Source organism: Gnatocerus cornutus, unplaced genomic scaffold (assembly GCF_029298725.1).
Source record: "Gnatocerus cornutus isolate USDA-ARS CGAHR unplaced genomic scaffold, icGnaCorn1.1 ctg00000033.1, whole genome shotgun sequence".
Classification (NCBI taxonomy): Eukaryota; Metazoa; Arthropoda; class Insecta; order Coleoptera; family Tenebrionidae; genus Gnatocerus; species Gnatocerus cornutus.
This window is the reverse complement of record NW_028275382.1, coordinates 1081804-1099934: the sequence shown is the minus strand read 5'-3', so window position 1 is coordinate 1099934 and position 18131 is coordinate 1081804. Positions and strand designations below refer to the sequence as shown.

At 34.1% G+C, this 18131-nt stretch overlaps 1 protein-coding gene, 1 long non-coding RNA gene and 2 pseudogenes across 3 annotated transcripts; 1 reads left to right on the top strand and 3 right to left on the bottom strand.

Moving 5' to 3' along the window:
• LOC148166031 (uncharacterized) lies at nucleotides 1–2789 on the bottom strand (annotated as a pseudogene). Its single transcript, XR_015771067.1, has 8 exons — nucleotides 2466–2789; nucleotides 2094–2415; nucleotides 1441–1444; nucleotides 1099–1326; nucleotides 954–1052; nucleotides 704–784; nucleotides 376–662; nucleotides 1–321 (listed from the first exon to the last, which is right to left on the bottom strand). The product of XR_015771067.1 is annotated as an uncharacterized LOC148166031 (transcript).
• On the top strand, nucleotides 2713–3373 carry LOC148166030 (uncharacterized). Its single transcript, XM_088049506.1, has 2 exons — nucleotides 2713–2729; nucleotides 2776–3373. Exons 1-2 carry the CDS (start codon nucleotides 2713–2715, stop codon nucleotides 3371–3373), a joined length of 615 nt encoding a protein of 204 aa, XP_087905632.1.
• Nucleotides 3374–7880: 4507 nt separating this feature from the next.
• LOC148166029 (uncharacterized) lies at nucleotides 7881–8508 on the bottom strand. Its single transcript, XR_015771065.1, has 3 exons — nucleotides 8434–8508; nucleotides 7999–8124; nucleotides 7881–7941 (listed from the first exon to the last, which is right to left on the bottom strand). It is a non-coding gene; the product is annotated as an uncharacterized LOC148166029 (long non-coding RNA).
• A 3702-nt stretch (nucleotides 8509–12210) lies between these two features.
• LOC148166028 (uncharacterized) lies at nucleotides 12211–18111 on the bottom strand (annotated as a pseudogene).
• Between the last annotated feature and the right edge of the window lie 20 nt (nucleotides 18112–18131).

Below are 18131 nucleotides of genomic sequence, written 5' to 3'. Positions count from 1 at the left end.
TGTAAACTAATTCTTTATTCAGTTTAAGAATTACAGTCAACTTTCCCATCATTCATGATGCATGCATAATGAATTAAATAATTGAAGTACTTAAAAGAGATTACCTCAATCATCTTTTTGTAAAATCCTCATCAAAAGGAATATTTATCTGCAAATATTTTTTTTCCTGACAAAAATAAACCACAAAACAACACGATTTTAAATTTAATAATCCCATGGTCATTTGTATTTGCCCGTAATATGGATGCTTAGATTTTAAGATCATATCAAGATTCAAATACGGCAGTGTTTTGATTACTTCAGAACTAGGCTCAGAAGATCCTGTGCAAATACATATTACACTAGTTAAAAGCTGCTGAAAAAATCAAAAATTACCAGGATACAGGCATTTAATTTCCAACAATTTAGTTGGAATTCCATTTTCAAAAATAACACCGTCTGGTGAACAAGCCAACCATGGACATTGTTTGGAAATTATAATGCCAACTTCTAATATAAAGCAGTCGTTGTTATTTTGGAAGACTTGTCTGGCAAAAGTTTCCTGTTTAATGCCGTTTTCCATAGCTTTCGTCAGAACTTGTTTTGGTTGAAATAATGATTTTCGTTTTGCCGGCCAATCATTTTTTATATGTAAATAAAGAGTAGCAGAACTTTGTTCAAACCTGTTATTCTGTACTGCCTTATTTTCTTCCATAAAACAGACTTCTGCTTACACCTTGCAGCTGCAAATATGTCATCATTTTTTAAAACTTCTAATAATAATAAGAAACAGCTATTTATGTCACTAAAATTAAAACTTATTTTATATAAAATTTAATTAAATTAAATTGATTATTTTAATAAATTTTGGATTGATTATTAAAATGATTAATTAAATTAATTAAATTAATTTAAAATTTTAATTTATTTTATTTTATTTATTTAATTTATTTAAAAGGTCGGATTGTAATGACATCGCAAGCAGCTGATGAATGTTGGAATCAGTCGAACTCATTTGACCAGTACTTACTGCAGCACTTGTGCTATCAAAATCTACAGTCCAACGGCCTCTCCTACAATTTTGCTTTATTAAATCTTAGATGAAAATTGATGCCTTACAAATTAAGAGCAAGAGCCGAATTTTGACAAGCTGCCAATATATTGTCTGAAACAGTCTTTCTCAACTCAGAGCTAATTTCCAGTTTTGGTTTTTCCATTTTGGCTTTAAAGCAATTTGAGCTTTTAAGAGGCATTGGCAGGTATTGCGCTTCAGCCTTAGGTTTGCGAGCCTTCCAAGCACATTCAGCGTCAGTACTCGATAAATTTTCCAAGTCCTCGACATTTTTCCTAAAAACAAAAACCCGACAGAAACCAGAAACACAAAATAAAATTGTGTATATAATTTGAATCAATTGCCATGGCATGATAAGCGCCTTATTTGTTTTTTTTTTTCAATACAACCTGGCTATACACAGTATGTCCCCGGATTGAGTTCACAACAGGAAACAAAAGTTATTTTTCATTTTACAAAAAATTACAAAGGAACAATATTTTTTGCTTAATTTAAAATAAATAAATCTTTAATCAAAACTTTAATATTATCAAGCTGTGTTCTTAAAATCGAAAAAAACAAAAAATAACGAAGAACTTTTTTATTTTTAATTTTGCAAAAAATGTCAAAGGAATGAAATTTGTTTCTTAACTCAAACCAATTTCCACTATTTGATTGACCCATTACCTGTTTTAGCACATAGTTCAATTCTAACTCGTAATTCTTTGACTGTTTCGAATTTTCTCAATTATTGTTAAGGATACAATTGCATTTTTTCCGATTTTTTAATACTTACACATTATTGGGTATATTTTTCTTTAATCTTTAACGCACTATTTGATATTGCGAATCCACAGCCTGCTATTATTTAAACACGATTACAAAATTTAATAAATAAAAATAATAAAAAATTTATTTTAAGAGTACAAACTAATAATTTTGAAATTTTAATTGCAGATTTATCTGTTTTGAAATAAGCAAAAAATGTTATTCCTTTGTCATTTTTTTGTAAAATAGAAAATAAACTTTTTTTCCTTCTTGTGAACTTAATCCGGGAACATACTGTATAACAAAACTGCTGCTACATGTTTGCAACAGTTTGACGATCTTGCTTTACATGTGCATGTAAATGCCTCAACCTTCAATGACCCAGTGCTCTATGAAATTCGCAAGCGGCCAACAATTTTGTGAGGTTCCACTAGTTTGGAGACAGCTTGCAAATATTTTAATGACACATTCTGTTCTTCCTGATATCCCACACAAAATTACATGATTTGCTTCCATCACCGCTTCTCCCTCAATAAAGCATCGGGAAGAAGGGGTTGCATTTAGGTATTTGAATACTTCGCTTAGTTTTAACAACATTTTTTCACCTGCTCCTGCACCTGTAGACGCTCTAGTAGTGCATTATAATTTTTACCTATATTAGACTTACCAAACCAAACTTCTATTTCAGCAAAATATACCAAAACAAACACCGACACACAGTAGTTAGGAAGTTTACTGGCCTATCGCGGGTCGCTCGTCAATAAGAACCGTTCTTCGCAAATGCATTAACTGCTATAAAACAAGACCAAAAATAAGTTTTCAAAAAATGGGCGATTTGCCCGCTCAACGCTTAGAAAAATCGCGACCATTCCTCAAGTCAGGTGTAGATTTGTGTGGACCAATAACAATTAAGGATGGTAAATGCCGGAAAGTTAAACATATTAAGGCATATATATTGCACTGTTCGTTTGCTTAAGCACAAAGGCTGTACATATTGAACTTCTTACGGATCTCACCACCGAAGGGTTTTTGAATGCATTGAAGCGATTCGTTTTGCGACGCGGTTGTGTGGCGGAAATTCACTCCGACAATGCTACTAATTTTGTGGGTAGCGACAAGAAACTTAAAAAAATATTTCGAAATGTCGCAAAAAAGGAAGAATTCCAGACAAAGCTTGCGAATATAAAAATCCAGTGGAAATTTACTTCGCCAAGATCGCCTAATTTTGGAGGAATTTGGGAGTCAAACATAAAATCGGCAAAGACTCATTTAAAGCGAACCATTGGCGACACGGTTTTGAATTACGAGGAAATACACACTTTCCTTACAAGAGTAGAAGCGTGTCTTAACTCTCGCCCATTAACCCCACTAACAAATGATCCCAATGACCTATCTCCTCTCACTCCCGGCCACTTTTTGATTGGGGCTCCGATCACTGCCCCTATTGAAGAAAATTTGGAGGATGAGCGAGTCAATCGACTGACCAGATGGCAGCATGTGGAGCAAATGAGACAACATTTTTGGCGACGATGGCACCGCGAGTTCATCACCCAGCTGCAACAACGATCCAAATAGAGAACAACGGCACCAACCAAGATTGAAGAAGGAATCCTGGTACTTCTCGTCGAGGAAGGCACACCACCTCTTCAATGGCGTTGGGCCGTATTCAACAGTTGCATCCGGGAAAGGACGGACTTGTGCGGGTGGTGACTGTGAAAACATCGCGTGGTGTCTATAAACGCGGTATAACTAAAGTGTGCGTCCTCCCCATAGACGATTAACAAAGACTGTTCGTGACCTAATTATCGTTTTGTATGAAATTTGTAAATAGTAGTGTTTAGGCTTCATATTTTAAGTTGTTTAGTTTAAGATTTTGTATATAATATGCATTTTTAGTGTAAGATATAAATCATTCTACCCAATCAATTCACATCATCAACATGTAATAGTTAATTCTGTAATAATTAAGATTCATTGTATGCCTACAGGCATGCAAGGGCGGCGGCATGTTGCGTCTCGCACCACGATTGTAAGGGGTGGCGGTACTACCACCACATCCCCACCATACATCTACCCCTACTTGGGGTACTTCGGTCATTTTTGCCAGTTAGTTAAATCTTGTCCTTCTAACGAGTTACACAAATACATGAAATATACAAATTTGTGAGTCTTTCACTTCCATCGAACCCACCACTAAATATTGACAAATGTTGTGTGATTAATTTCAGTAGGAAGATGGTCTCTACCTATTTATACATTAAATGAATGTCAAATTCAAATTAAGACAGTTGTTAAAGATCTTGGAATCTTTCTTGATAATAAACTTTGTTTCACTTATCACTATGACCATGTGATAAGTAAGGCCAACAAAGTATTAGGAGGTGTCAAAAGATATTGTCGCGATTTCAAGAACATCAGTACAATGAAAATTCTGTACATGACCTTGGTAAGGCCCATTCTTGAGTATGGAAGTGTGATCTGGTCACCGTTTTATAAAGTTTACATCGACAGAATTGAGAACGTGCAATATAAATTTTTTAAGTTCATTAAATGGAAACTTCCAAGAGCTTTATTGTCTGACTATGATTATGGCTCGTAATTATTTACAACTGCCCAAGCTCGATCTAAGAAGACAATACATACGTATTTGTTTTATTTTTATTATTTTAAATAATTATATTGATGCTGAGGATATTATTCATAATATCTATTTTCACATACCTTGCTAGAGGAGTAGATCGGTGCCTGTTTTTCATATTAAGATTTTTAAACGAAATTATGTTAAGTTTTCTCCGATGAATATACTATTGCAGTCTTGCAATGATGCAGATATTGATTTGTTTCGGTATAACTCAATAGAAGTTTTTAAGTCTAACTTAAAAACAATCTTGTAATGTTATGTTGTGTTCTTTCTGGTTATTTGTTAAATGTATGATTATGTAATGGCTATTAGTGGCGTCAACAAACTATTATTATTATTATTATTATTATAAAAGATGATATTAATTTTAAAATTTGTGACCTTGGGTGAACATTTGCAACTTAAACCAACTGTACACTGAATTTCAATAAATTCGCGTACACTTATTTTTCCTAAATAGAGTTTGCCTTCGTCGTGACACTGGGAGGTTCAAAAATTAATCAGAATGCGGTTAATTCAAGTGCTAAAGCTAGTGTACAGACCTAAAACTAAGAGACGAGACAAGGAGGCGCGTCGAGAAATCGACCGAGTAAATGGCGAGGCAGAAAACCTAGAGGACCACCCGGACAAGTATCGAGTCAGTAAGATGATTGCCGAGGTCGACAAAGGATACGTATGCATATTTGAAAAAATTTCTGCATATTTTGAATATTTTGATGTCAGATGCATATTTGTCACTGTTTCATTCATGACTGTATCCACCAAATTTTCAAATTTTTATTTAGCCACTCATGAGCGATAAATTCGAAACGTTGAGTTGCGAGCGGTGACCGAAGCACAATTCGCCAGTTTTCGGGTGCGCCAACTTTCACCATCCTAAAACGCACAGGATGTAGTACTTTACTGGTTCGAGCCTACACTTGCACCCTTCGCATTCCAACCCTTATTTGTTTCAGTTAAACATCGGTCGTCTTACTTCCCCTTCTACGCATCTCAGAGCTCGATGTACTTTAGCGCCTATTGCAGTAACCATAGCCCAATCGAACCTTTGTATATTTGCCTAAAACTACAATCACAGTCTAAGCTGCCATGACTATACTTTTAAAATTAAAAATTGTTAAAAACATTTGTTTATTTTTATTTTCTTTAAATTTATGGTATAATTTATCTGTCTCAAGCAACACGTCGAGTTTTATAATATATGTATGTATATATTGTCGAATTAATTAATTTGTTAAGCGCCTACTCCATTTTAAATTTTTTTAACTGAGATCAAGAAATGTTAATTTTTTACATTTTTGTTTATGCATATTTTATTAATACAGTAGAATCCGTTTATTATCACGAGACTGTAACCTTAAACTAGACTTAGCAGAAACTTTCCTATAGCTTCACCACGAAAATGGTACCCAAAAGTTGTTCGGAATGGGACCGACTCGTCCTTGGTTTTTGTTGGGTTGAAGGTGGCACTAGTAAGGTCTTTGCTAGGTTTCTACGGCTCTAGGTCACGGTCTTCCTTGAAACGATGTTACGACTTTAGTCCCGGCGTAAAAGTAGAAGAGTACGGTAAAGCAGAAACTTGTGCTCCGACGTTAAAGTCCATAATTTACAAAAATTAGCACCTGGCTACCTCTGCGAAGGACTTCGGAAAATTAAACGGGAAGGTAACCGCAATTAGCGAACTCGTGGAACTGGAAGGTAGAAGAGAAGTTCGTTTTTCGTTCGTGTTCGTGTTACCGTTTAAAGGCAACGGCAACAATGGTTTCATCAACTCGTAATGAAAAAGTGCCTAGTTCAAATTCGCCGGAAGTCGCCTATGGGAATGCGCATTTGCAACACTTGTCGCCAACCCTCATTGAAAAAAGTACCATAGTACGTTTACGTTTGAGGTTTGAGGAAGATAATTAATTTGCGCAATTTTATACATATAAAAGGAAAAAAGATGGAGATTTTACATGTTACATGGTATACAGTAGAACCGAAACAAAACTTTGTGAAAAGATAAGAAGAACAGGAAAGCTAAAACGAGATAACTGAACCCAAAGTGAAATTCGGGTAGAAGGCTATAGCTCTACGAGCTAAAATTGTGAGGCGGTGACGCGTGGTGGATCCGCTACCTCAAGGCGGCCAACATTGAAAAAAAGAGAGACACGATACGGAAAACTGAATGAACGGTACTTTTGGCGTTTGTGCTCGTTTTCAACGTTTGTACACTCAGGGGACTCTTACCTCTCACGGCGGAGTGTGGTCGTGGTATTCTTAAGCCCTCTCCAAAAGGGCTGTAAAAGTAAACGTTGCAACTTGCCGAAGCTTTTCGGGTGTATCTTTACACTTTTACAGAGCTTCATTACAAAACAGAATATACAGGGTGTTTAGGGTTATCGCTGCTATACTTAAAACGTAGATAGATGTTGATAAACTGAATGAAAAATCTTTATATCATTTTTGATTTTGGGCAATAATAAATGAGCTACAATGATTTGAATTTTGGACCTCACTATTTGGGAACGACCCTCTTGTTTATGTTTATTCATTCATAAATTGGTATTGATAATAAAATTTCACTGCTGATTCCAGAAAAAAGATTTATTGCTGATAGGTTTTTTGCTCTCTGGTTCTTGAACTCATGCGAAAACAGATTCTTTAGTTCACTGTCGTCTTTCGTTTGGGAATGTTATTGATTTTTATTATGGATTATAGAGTTTTCTGTTGCCGAAATGGCTGATATGCATTTAATTCACGGGAAAGTGCGTGAAGTGAGTGGTCTAACTGTTGATGTGTACAGGAATCGGTTCCGTAATCGACGAGTTCCTCTGGAGAATTATTTGCGACATTGCATCTAAAACTTGCGGGCACAGGTTCGCTTTTGACTAGTGCGAACTACATGTTGAAGAGAAAATTCTGGACGTAGTAAACAAGCAATCTGGAGTCATTTTGCGACGGCTTGCCATAAGATTCCATGCTTGGACAATTTAGCGAACACTACAAAAACAATTGTTATATCCGTAACAGGTTTACAGGGTACAAGTTCAAAGGGTTGCTTTTTGTGAGTGATTCCAATGGAAGTGTGGTAGAAATCAAAATTTTTTGTGACTCATTTTAGGGACGGACGAAGCCTGTTCTTGTTGTTGTAAGGTAAGCGTCAGTGGCTTTCAATCAGTGGGCGCAAGTCCATTTAGACATTAGACCCCCAAGTTATTTACAATTTTTGATCAGTATATGAAGATAGACAATCGGTTAAAGTTTGGCAGCGATAACCCCAAACACCCTGTATATCTAACAGTAAATTTCCATTTGTGATAGTTTCCTCTATTAACTCTCTATTTATTGTTAGACGTTGGCAGATTACTTACACAATACTGGTACAAACATACAGAGTTACCTCAGCTATTAATTATAAATACTTTCAATATTGTACCTGAAATGCGCTCGTCTGTCACAGCTCCCTGTAAAGTTTCAGTCGCATTTTTAAGAATCCAATCGTTCCAGTCATTGCTTCGTTCTAAAAAATGCACGTACTTACAATATTTAAAGTTAAAGCAAATATGTTGTAAACAACCTGTGAAGAGCCTGCCAGAATTATATAATTTGTCAGTTTCCAGTATTTGTTGGCAAAAACATTTAGTGTTTGTATTAATACCAAAAAAAGGAACATATTGTCATCCTAAAATAAATGTTCGCATTCCTAGAAAAAAATGTTTGCATAAAAAAGAGTTTTCCGTGAGCGTAATAGAAAACATTGGATTTGGTTGATCAAAAATAACGAAGCGATGTCCCACTTTTCTTATTTAATTGTCTGTTTATTAAAGCAAATTATTTTCTTACATTAAAGCTTTCTTCGTAATATTTTTGCTTGGAAAACTCATTAAGAAAAGTGTATTTCCAGCTCGTAAAAAGTTTCTACTCTCATTGAAAAACGATCGTTTTTTTCTATGTGATAAACAAAATATTACTTCTATTGTTGAAAAGCAAAATAATTTGCATAAAAACTTACCATATAGATCAGTGTTATTTACGAAATAAACTACATCAATCACTAAACTAAATACGTCAAGAAACTTAAAATTATAGTAAGATTAGCAACAAAAAAATAGAACCATGGCTCAGTTGAAATACACTTAGTATTCGTCTGTTATCTTTCTTATCTGAAGGATGAAATTATTTATAAAATAGATAAGAAAACAGGTTATATGTTGGTAATAGTGACGAGATAAGACACAAATGTGGAAAATGACTAAATTAATAAACGAAAGACCACGTGATAGTCTCTTTCGAGCTGCAACCGACTCTAACTGCGAATGAGAGAAATTTGCTTCATTCCAAAAAAAATTCTCAAAGGCAGCAAAAGAGAAAAACATGTCAATGTTGTGTTAGCAACAAAGAAAATTTGTAACTAAAGAAATTCTACAGCCCGTCCGTTTTAAGATGGCAAGAGCGATTGATGCGCAATAAAATTGCGCTCACAATTTTTGAATGTTTGCCACTCATGAGCGATGAATTCAAAACATAGGGAACATTTGGTTTTCCTAACGATAAACTTGTTTTTGTTATTGTATATGTTTTGGTTTTGTTATTGATTTTTCGATTTTCGCCAACCGTAAAAATTGAAGCGCTGTTGCCACATAGTATTCGAGATGACGATAATTTCACACTTGTTTTCCACCGATCCAAAATTTTTAAATAACATGCAAAATGGTTCGAATTGATGTTGTCTATAAGGGCACTACAAAGTAAATGAGTAAATCCGCCCCATGGTCTGGACGGAACAAAACCATAAGAAAGCCTTTAGAACATTATAATCAAATAGTTTCTTGACAGTTCGTACTTTTTCTACGAATACGACATTTTGTCACCGCACTGATATTTGGAGTTATATAGCTGATTACGTACACACAATAACAAGAAAATTTATTTAGTACAATAGTTAATGGTTACGTTGGAACAATTTTTAAAAATTAGTGGGGGATTTTGTTACTGCTGAATAACCAACTCACCTAATTAAATACATGAAGTGCTGTGATTTGATGTTAAATCAAAACCAACTTAATTTATTTTGTAAATAAATAAAATCACGATTATTACAAATGAAAAAAATAGAAAAACTACAACAGTGTTTATTCTGTTATTTAGCATAAATGTTCTCCAGCTACTGACTAAATTTTTATTAACTTTGCTTTATTTCATAGTAAGGAATACTTTAGCATTATTCCTACACTACACTGAAAATTGTGTTCGCAAACCCCTCATTCAATGATGTGTAATCCACAAACACAAATCCTACAAAACAAGAAATTAGTGAGGTTATGGTGCGGCACAGAACTTTTCGCTCTTACCCGTATCCGCCTGGAATTAGACTGTATAACAGGAAATGTCCATGTTTAACACCTAATTACCACTAGAGTTACGGAATATCGGAAAGACAATAGAATTTTATTGTAGTCTAATTAATTTATCGGCGTGCGACCAGTAATCCGAAGCGATAACAAAATATCTTTTGCCACGTGTGTGTTTTCGTTTTTTAAATCGGTAATTCGAGTAGTCGAGGTTCTACTGTAATGAATTTTTATTCGAAGAATGAATACGCAGTCATGTATTTGGTATTGGGGGCATGAAGTAATAGACTTGTAGCTGCTCGCCTATACAGCGAGCGATATCCCAATTGACTGCGTTATCCAACTTTTGGAGTTTCTCGTCGATTAGACGAATAGAATTTTTGAGCTGGATGCATAAGGACTAGGATGACATGGAAGGTCAGGTTCTCGCTTCTACAATGAAAGTATAGTTTCTAAAAAGAAATTCCGATTTTATGGAAGTAGGGTGATAAGCTTTAATAATAGTTTTTCGGTTTCGGAGGCCAGGCAACATAGTAAAAGTTTTAACCTTGCATGAGGGTTTGTTTATTACAGGATCGCTCTGGTTAATTTCTTAGCTCCCAACTATTTATTGAATTTTTACCTACATTTATGTCTTGCGGTTTTGTGTTTACAAGCAACAATTACAACAATTGACTCTGAAGACCATAATATAGGAATATTTTTTTAGAAACTATAGCAAAATTAACATTAACACATAGCAAACTCAGTTATGTAGTTTCTAACGTATCTAACCAATACAAACAGAAATTATAAAGATAGCTAAGGGCGTGAGTTTTGGAATGTTGTCACATTGGACAAAATTAAAGTGCTTACATATTCTTTAGGAAGTGTGAATGTGTTTTTTTTACAAGTATTTACAGGCACTACTGGGCCTTCCCTATCGCGGTCTGAATTCGGAATTTGCTAATTTTGAGACACCTATATAATATAATATGATATTTAAATGACTTATTTTCATAATTCAAAAAGTTGATGTTTTTATGTTTAAAACCTTAATGTTCTGACAAACCCATAGAACACAATTTGCCTTGAAATTCCAGCACATCAGTCTTATGAATCGAGGGCTTTTTTAACATATTCTTTCGAAACAGATTTTTTTTGCCGAAATCAAATTTTATACAGGGTGAACCCGAATAAAGTGCAAAGATTTTAACCCCAATATCAGACAACACAGTTTGACATAATGGTCAAATTTTGCTCACCGTTTCCGAGAAAAAAAATGATTAAAGTTCTGCAGAATGGCCTGCGTGACACTTATTAGTGCGGTAGGTCGAGGATCTAATGTCAATGTCACGGAATGGGTTGAGTGTTGGAAAGAAAAACGCTAATAAATAAGTGTCAAAAAATGTTTTCATCTGAATTCCCGTCAGTTTAGCAATAATCGTGGTACAGAAATTGGGTTTTACAGTGAGAAAGTGTTTAAATGCGGATTATTTTGAGTTAGATTTTTTTATTCTTTGCTAATGGTTTCTCCAAAAGTGTTATGACAAAGCTAGAGTTATAAAAAGTGTTGTTTTCCTCTGAACTGAATTTATATTATTGTCCAATGGAGGGCATTTGGTCATTATTGGAAATAACTTCAGGTAACTTTATTATTTCGTTTCTAATTAAAATTTCAGTTTGATCCACAAAGCGAGTCGGGAAAGTCACCTCACCTTACCTTACCAATCGATATAATTTATTTCAAACAAATTAATTTTTCGCAACAGACACTTTTGATATTGTTGTTTTTAAAACCAGTAATTAAGTGAAAGTTAAAGAAGTATAGTAGATAAGAGCGAACGTAAACGTTTTTTGTTTGAACGGTTTTTACAGTCTTTGGGAAACAGCGTTTAAATTCTGTCCCATGAGTGTCGAATAACGGGTAATCCAGGGGCGTTTTGTCTCATTCGAATTTCGATTTTCTTTTTGCAGAATTATTATCTACAGCGGTATCTGATATTGTGGTTAAAATCTTTGCACTTTATTCGGGTCCAACCTGTATGTACTTATTTGTTAAAGTCAATGCAGAATCCTTAAAATTCAGATTTTTTAAATCCTTGAAATATTTGCTTTACTTATCTATGAAAATAGGGTAAATTCCTTAAAAATTGTTGGGTGCTGAAGGGGCTCTCCTAGTAGTAGTTTCTTACTTAATTCTTATTTCACTTTAATTTTTCTATTTGTTTTTGTAAAAAAGCGTTGCGTTCACTCTCTTTTTTGATCCAAATAAGAAGGTATGAAGCAGCAGACAGAGTGCAGTTTTAAATATTTATTACAGAAATGTTATAAACGATATTCTTATTCATTCACTGACTTCATAACGTTTGCGTAATTACCTGGTGAAGAATAATTCTTATATTGTCACATCAATGTCCTAGATTTAGTGTTTATTTATAATATTTCAAGGGTTTGAGTCAGTTCCTCGTTGCGTAATTAGATCGACCATTTCGCTGATACTGGGTCACCAAGTGACGACAGAAGTCAGCAAAATGGTAAGAGTCAGCAGTAACTTTGGTACATCGCAATGTGTCGATGATGATGTCATTTCTCAATATTGAACTTTGCACGAGGAAATGACCTAAACCCTTGACGGTATTTAAGAGGGAGCAGCACCACTGACGAGAACGATAACTGGTGGTGTATTGTGCCGATAGTGTCTGTGTTGGTTCCGTCAGGTGTCTGCCCCTCGATCCAATGTTTGTCGTCAGAACGTAAGTCTATTTCAATATATTTTACTGGGTGGCCCCATATGGTCTCTTTGTATTTATCATCCCCCCGATCAAACCTACCCGTCCTTGTCACCCCAAACGTGACAATATTCAGGAGTACTAATCATGGAAAGATAGTCTGAATTTTGGTCACTGAATCGTTGAGCATTCATCTTTAAGTAACCAGTATTCATGTCAATATAATGCTGAAGAAAAAATATATCAGTAGACAATTAATAATTAATTAAATTAATATTTAGTTAGATTATTATTGTTTGTAATCAAGTCAGGTTTACAAATTACTTTGTATGTTTTTGATTGACTTGCTCAGACAATTGTCAAATCGTTGTCAAGTGAAATATGAAACAATGTTGAAGGTGTTTTTTCCATTCTGTGACTTTCGGGATTCTTTTTGACCTTGTCATGCCACGTGATTCATTTTTTTACAGTTTCGGGACTCCGAAACTACATTACCATAGGTTTTAAAGTTTTGGAAAAAACGTTGTGATCGAACGAAATTCGAACAGAAAATTGCCAAACACTTTCTCCGAAAATAAATTTTAGTTATAATAATGTTTTTATTTTCAATAAAAAAGCTATCGAACGAATTTTTTAAGTTTGTTGTTAAATCGCTATTATGAATTTATTGTCGAAAGATAACGGAATGATTTTCATGACTCGATTAGAACCAATAATGATCACACTATACAGAGTGTCCCAGATCTCGTGACCCAGAGAAAACAGGCATATGCAGACAGCATATGAAACCAAAATTTAAAAACGAAAAATGTTTAAGGCAAAAGATAATCAAGGTAACTCGCAAAAAACAGTAGCCAATGATTATTGCTGAACCGACATGGTCAGCGATATTGCAAGCGGTTTTGTTATAATTGCTTGGACACGCAAAATAGTCTATTGGCTAGGCTGACATTTCGGTCCTGTTGCTTAGGAAATTGAAATGGCCTTTTATTTTAGTACAATTTTACCTATGCAAAACTTTTAGGGTTGGCTTTCAGTGTTTGGTTCTTATTTGAACTATTGAACTTGGACAAATTTGGTTTTTCAATTCGCAGTCTGTATTGATGTCGGCATCTTCCCTTGCTTTCTAGGTCATGAGTTCTGGGCCACCTGTATAAATGCCACCTACTTCAGTAATTGCAGGATCTAGAATTAAACTAATATTTGCAACCAATTGAGAAAAAGATGGCCGTTTTGTTGGTTCACCTTCCCAACAATCCAACATAATTTTATATCTTAAACACAGTTATAAAAACTACATAGCTTTCAAAAAAAAGTTATATTACATTTCCTCGTTTGCATATTCTGGCATTTTCATTCTATATCCATTTTCAAGATTTTCACAAAAAGCCTCATTGTATTCCATTCCAGGATAAGGCGTCCGAGCTAAAGAGAAAATTTCCCATAAAACCACACCAAAGGACCACACATCGGATTCTATTGAAAATATCTTGAAAGAAAGGATTTCAATTGCCATCCATTTCACGGGAAGCATCTCCTGAAGCAGAGAGAATTAGGTCAGATGCATTAACACTGTATTTTCTCACATCTCCTTTTTTCTTGTAAAAGTCGCTTCGGTACAAATTTTTTGACAGTCCAAAATCGCAAATTTTGACTATATTTCCATCTGTTAAAAGAATGTTTCTAGCAGCAAAATCTCCATGAACAATTTTACGGGATGACAAGTACTCCATTCCTCTGGCGATCTGAAACGACCATAGCAATAAGTCTCTGGTGCAAACCGGTTTATCCATGTCTTGGTGGGGATCTTTTGAGGTGGTCTGTCTTGTTGATCCACAAGCGGGCATTAAAGTAGTGAATGATGGAGTGACGTACGGAAATTCTGAAACACTTTTCAAGAGCTAGGTTTAGAAAAAGTTTTTTCGGTAAAATGTTGGTACGTACGGTGATCCTAATTTATCACTTCCTATTGTAAAATCAATTTGACCTGAACTTTTGTTAATTTGATAGATAAAATTTTGTTTGTGACGTAAAAGGTGATCCCTTAAGTTTCCAAAATGGCAGTATTCCACTATAACGAGCAATTCTCCTGAAAATTGCATTTATCCACACTTATAAAACATTGTCAGTTCCATAAAATTAAAAAAAAATTTACTTTTAGCTATATTTTTTGTGCATGCTCCCAACAGGTTTACAACATTAACATGCTTCCCCAAATGGATCATAATTTTGAGCTCCGAAACAAGAGCCTTGATATAAGTGTCACCATTATTACGATTTACCATTTTTACCGCGACTGTGGTGTTTTCTTCGTTTTGAACTACACCTTTTGCTTCCCCTTTCATAGCAATCCCAAACGCCCCAGATCCTATTTGTTCACCTGAAATCACGTTAGATTAAATAGAAAAAAAAAGTAAATTATTAAACCTAGCTTCAGTTGTTCGATTAGAAATTCGTATGTTTTGTCATAAGGCAACAAATCCGCTTGGTCATCAATTGTGAGGTTGGGATTTAAATGCTCTAAAGCACCATTTTCAAAATTTGCTAAACCAATAAGTTTTAATTGATCCAATTCCTTTTGAACCTTTAGAAGATTTTTCATGATTATAATGAAGATTGATATCATTAGGACCAGAAAACCTAATACTGCCACTGCATAATATGTCCATTTGTTTACTTCTGTAAAACTATTTAATAAGAATTAATTTAATTATAATTGCAGCAAACGTTACCTCCGAAATCAAAAACCACTTTTATTACTTTTTGCGTATTATTTTGTCTTAACCTTCCTTTGCAATAAAAAGGTGGATCGATGTTGTAATTTCCTAAACTTTTTAGGGTTAGATTTCTTTGGTTGGAAAATATTGTATTTTCTGTTTCGCTTATGAGGTTGGTATCTGCAAAATTGTTATAAATGTTAAGCTAAAACGAACTACTACTATTAAAAATACAGGCAAGTTAAAGCTCCGGGTCTTTGAGAAAATAGGTTTAACTAATAAATCGATCACAAATGGATTGTCTGATTTGGCGTTTAATGTCGATTAAATAAATACCGACGCACGGACATGCAAGTAGACGCGGTCAGTTGTATCGGTTATGAATTGTAGAAATTTTACGAACCAAGATCGATTGTAATTGATTCATGTCGAAACACGATTATGGATTGATTGCTCATGTTAAAGGCACCAAATTCAAGACTTTTTAAAAACAGAGATAACATTTTTATGGAACACCACATACATGCAAATGATGCGCCGAGTGATCCGTTTAAATAATATAAAATAGTTTTCCAAGAATAATTTTTAATTTTTTTAATTAAATAGTTCGGAGAAAGAAAGAACAAAACAGAAAAAAATGTTTTAATTTAATCTTAATTGTGTTTAAATTGTGTTTAAATTGTGTTTGGATTTTTTACGAATCCTTTGTGTGGTTAGCGAACAGATTTAATTCTAGGATGCGAATAATTTGAGAAAAATGAAAATACCTACGGTGGAAGCAAACAAGTACAAATAATTTAACTTCACATGCCTTAGCAAAGGTAATTAGTAAATGATTACCATTTATATCATTTTCTGATGTTTTCCAAGCCCATCTAATCTCATTTGTATACTTATAAGCTGATGCTTTACAAGTCAGATTCACGTCTTTTGACCAATCTGCTTTAATTCTAATAACTCCTTCTTCTTTACTTATAATCGAAAAGGTTCCAGTAACATTCAAGCCACTTGCATCTAAAAAAAACAATCAATAAACTTGGATGTTTATTCTTCAAAAATCTTACTGTCAACTTTTTGGTAAACTTCTGCTGAATCATCCGAAGTTTTGACATAGCATCGTAATTCACCTGACATTGTTGGATCAATTTTAAGAGTTGATGAACATTGTACCTAACTTTAAAGAACTGTTAGAACCAAATTGGTCATTTAATTCTATAAAATTACCCTTTTGTTTGTACAATCTTCGTTGCGACAAGACATTAAATACCAAGAAATGTTGCACGGAACTAGGGAAAACGAGAGACATTTGACTATGGTGTACTCTTCTCGTAGTTCTTTTATTTGCATTTCAGTTCGTTGCAAATTTTTATGTTCGAAAATTAATGGAAAGCTTTCATTTTCATACATATTTTTTGCAATCAGAAAAAATGAAGTCGCTAAATTCGCAATCGAAGCATTTTTAATAGTTACAGAAATGTCGTGATGATCCACGGCACAAGTATACTTCGAAGAAGCATCACAATAATTGACAGTTTCGTTATTTGCGATTCTAAAAAAAGATGAACTTTCCAAGAAAAATTATCAATTTTTTACTTACAACTGTAAATCAGGATATGGTCGACCTGCCAAATTAATTTTCCAGGTAATAACAACCTCTTCTTTGAAAATTACGTAGTGGAACTCCTGACTTACCAATTTTATGAATATCTGATTGTGATCTAAAATAGTCTTGATAAATTTATAAAATTAAAACGAAAATTTTATACGATTGATTGGAACTACTTCGTATTTGAAAACAGTTTGAGTAAAGTAGTTCTTAGCACGACAATTAAGGTAACCATAATCTTCATAACGTAAAGTGATATTTGAAGAAGTACGCAATCCGTCATATTGTATGTCGGTTTCATTAGTGATACTTTTGGAGCAGTTTCCGTTCTGGCATGTCTTCAATGTCCACACCATTTTTGTGTTGAGAAGTCTTGTAAAAGCAGAGCAACGAAATCGTCGGCATTCTGATGAGTTTTCATCATCGCATAATGGCTCAATGTATTCAAAAGGTTTTTCGGAACCAGTAAGAGATGTGTATTGATATTCAAATTCCTCATCTTAAAAAAAATAAGAATAGTAATATCCAGAATTCTAAATAATTCGTAGAATCTTGAGACAAAAAAAAAGTGCAATCTAACAAACTCTTGACACTCTACAAGCTATGGAGTGCGGGCACTACCTCCTGTAACATATGCAACCTTCCACTCTGGAGGATCAACAAACCGTGCCGCTCTTTTTAAATACAAAATCGTAAAATTCTTTAGGGATATTTATATGCAACTTGTAACTTTAAATTGCAAAATCCATAACGATACGAAGTACAGCAGATCATGACAAATTATATCTATTTGGATTTTTTTAATAAAGCTATTTTCTCGTAATTTACTTTGCGTTAGGAATATTTCTAAAAGATAGGTATTATTCTAAGAGAAATTGCTTAGAATCGAATTTTAAATTCATTTATATAGTGATTTTATAGTGATTTTAATTTATAAACGCATCTGAAGAGCAGACGATTTGGGCAATTTTTACCGCACGGCGTGTGTAAACGTCCAGGGCGCTTGTAAATCTAGTGTTTCCGAAGATGTCAACTGAATGTTAATTTGACGTTTACAGTTCATGAGGCCAAAAAAGTGATTTTTTAATAAACACGGGCCATAAAATTGCTTTGCAAAGGCATATTTGCAGTAAACAAGTTTGTTTAGGCAGTAACAGATCTTTATTTCGCAGTCACACAATTTTTGGATTTTCTTGATCAATTTTGGCATTTTTAGCCCCTCACCTTTCACGATTCACTATCTGGAATTCCTCGGATGGTTTAACGTTCCTGGAAATTCAGGATTTTCAGATATCTTTTATACATGAGTTAGTTATTTTATACAA